Source organism: Arachis stenosperma, chromosome 7, assembly GCF_014773155.1.
Source record: "Arachis stenosperma cultivar V10309 chromosome 7, arast.V10309.gnm1.PFL2, whole genome shotgun sequence".
Classification (NCBI taxonomy): Eukaryota; Viridiplantae; Streptophyta; class Magnoliopsida; order Fabales; family Fabaceae; genus Arachis; species Arachis stenosperma.
This window is the reverse complement of record NC_080383.1, coordinates 43,144,654-43,146,639: the sequence shown is the minus strand read 5'-3', so window position 1 is coordinate 43,146,639 and position 1,986 is coordinate 43,144,654. Positions and strand designations below refer to the sequence as shown.

The following is a 1,986-nucleotide window of genomic DNA, read 5'->3' as shown; positions in this document are numbered from 1 at the left end:
AAATAAAAAATTGCAAAACTATGTATATATTGACAAGAGAAATTAAAATATAAGAAAGTGGAGAACAAGTAGTGTAATAAAAGCAAGGTTCTGAAAACCGAACCGGTCATCGAACCGCTCTAGGCACTGGTTCACTGGTTCATATGTTCAACCGGTTCGACCGTGGTTGAATCGTAAAAACTGTTTTATAATAAAATAATAAATAAAATATAAATAAGCACATGAAAATATAATTATAGTCTAATCTAAACTTTAAAATATCATTCAAATTAAAAGTACTACATAAACCAAATGTTATAATCTCATTCAAATACAAATTCAAAGTTCAAAAGTCAACAAACAAACAACCAATCAAACATAACATAGCAGCATCAAAATGATCCAAGTTTGTCATCAATCATCAAAATCCTCCATAATTTGCTGCAGATTTGCGTCATTGATTTCATCACCTTCATTTCTACTACTTGGACCAGAAAAAGCAAGTGGTGCAGCATAAAATGTACTAGTACTACCACCACCACCACCTTGATCTAAATCAGCATCAATCTCATCTAAGAAAATATAACACATTATCAATAAATTAAAGATAAAAGCTATTGTAATTTATTGTCTGATCAATAAACTATAATACTCACGAAGCAAGTCTTCAATATTACTTGGAAGATCAGGCTCTTTTCCAACAACCTCTTCCGTCACCCAAAAATCAACCTTATCAATAGTTTCAATATCGATTGGATCATATTGCGACTTTTGCTTTCTTTTTTTCTTTCATTCCTAACAAATTAAATACAATATATGATAAGCCTAGTATATTAGCTATACAAAATCTAATGATATGAAATGAAAGGATGAAATATATATTACCTGGATTTAAGACGCAAATTATATGTAATATACACAATATCACTTAGCCTATCATGCTCCAATCTATTCCTTCTTGTTGTATGAATTTGATAAAAAAGACTCCAATTCCTTTCACACCATGAAGAAGCAGATGCTTGGCTAAGAATGTGAACTGCCATTTTTTGTAAACATGGAGCAGAACTACCAAACAACCTCCACCATTCATCTACAAATTACAATCTCATATCTCAAGTATTAGTTATCAAATTAAGGAAACCAAAACATAAAATAAGTAAATAACTAAAGCTTATTATCAAATAGATATTATTACCAGGTTGAAGTTTTTTTGCAGCTGGAACAGCTTCAGGCCTATCAAAGCTTTCCTTTCGATCTCTATATAAGTGTATTTCTTTCATTGCCTCAACTGAATCTAAATTATTAACCTTGCAATGCAATGTAACAAGATCAAGTAAAGCTCGCATGACATCAGGTGATTCTCTATAATTTTCAGAAAAAAAGCAATCAGGATTCAAGAAATAGGCTACTGCATGAAGATTTTTTTTCAAATGTTTGTCCCATCTTGAGTTGATAATCTCTATGTAAGGTTGATATGCACTCTTCCTATGCTTGAACTTTTCTTTGATTCCATTTTCTGACCTCAACATACCTTCATAAACAATTCCCAATGATGGTTTATCATCAGCATCTACCATCCTCAGCAATTTAATCAACAGACTCACAATTTGGCATACAGTAAAACAATCATCCCAAAATTTATTGTCTAGGATAATTGCACTCACAGCTCTACCATTAGCACTCCTTCCTAATTTGTGTCCGGTAAAGTGTGTATCAACAACCAATTATTGTAATTCCGATTTGTGCTCAAAGATACTCATCAATATGAGGAAGACAGTGGCAAAACGAGTTGCACCTGGATGAACAATCTCCCTCCAATCATTTTTTTGTCTTAGCCAGGACAAGAACACCGTATGATTATATACAAACACGGTAATCTTCGAAGCACGTGTTGCAAGGCTAGAAATATGTGGCATGCTGCTTATATCTTTTAGAATAATATTCAAGCAATGAGCAACACAAGGTGACCAGTGAATATTTTCAAATTTCTTATTAATAAGCCTACCA

The 1,986-nt window shown here is 32.4% G+C and overlaps 1 protein-coding gene across 1 annotated transcript; it reads right to left on the bottom strand.

The window, feature by feature from the left end:
* Positions 1 to 393: 393 nt before the first annotated feature.
* Positions 394 to 1,556, bottom strand: LOC130939741 (uncharacterized). Its single transcript, XM_057867826.1, has 4 exons — positions 1,175 to 1,556; positions 865 to 1,069; positions 636 to 757; positions 394 to 551 (listed from the first exon to the last, which is right to left on the bottom strand). The coding sequence occupies exons 1-4, from the start codon at positions 1,554 to 1,556 to the stop codon at positions 394 to 396; spliced, it is 867 nt and encodes a 288-aa protein (XP_057723809.1).
* Between the last annotated feature and the right edge of the window lie 430 nt (positions 1,557 to 1,986).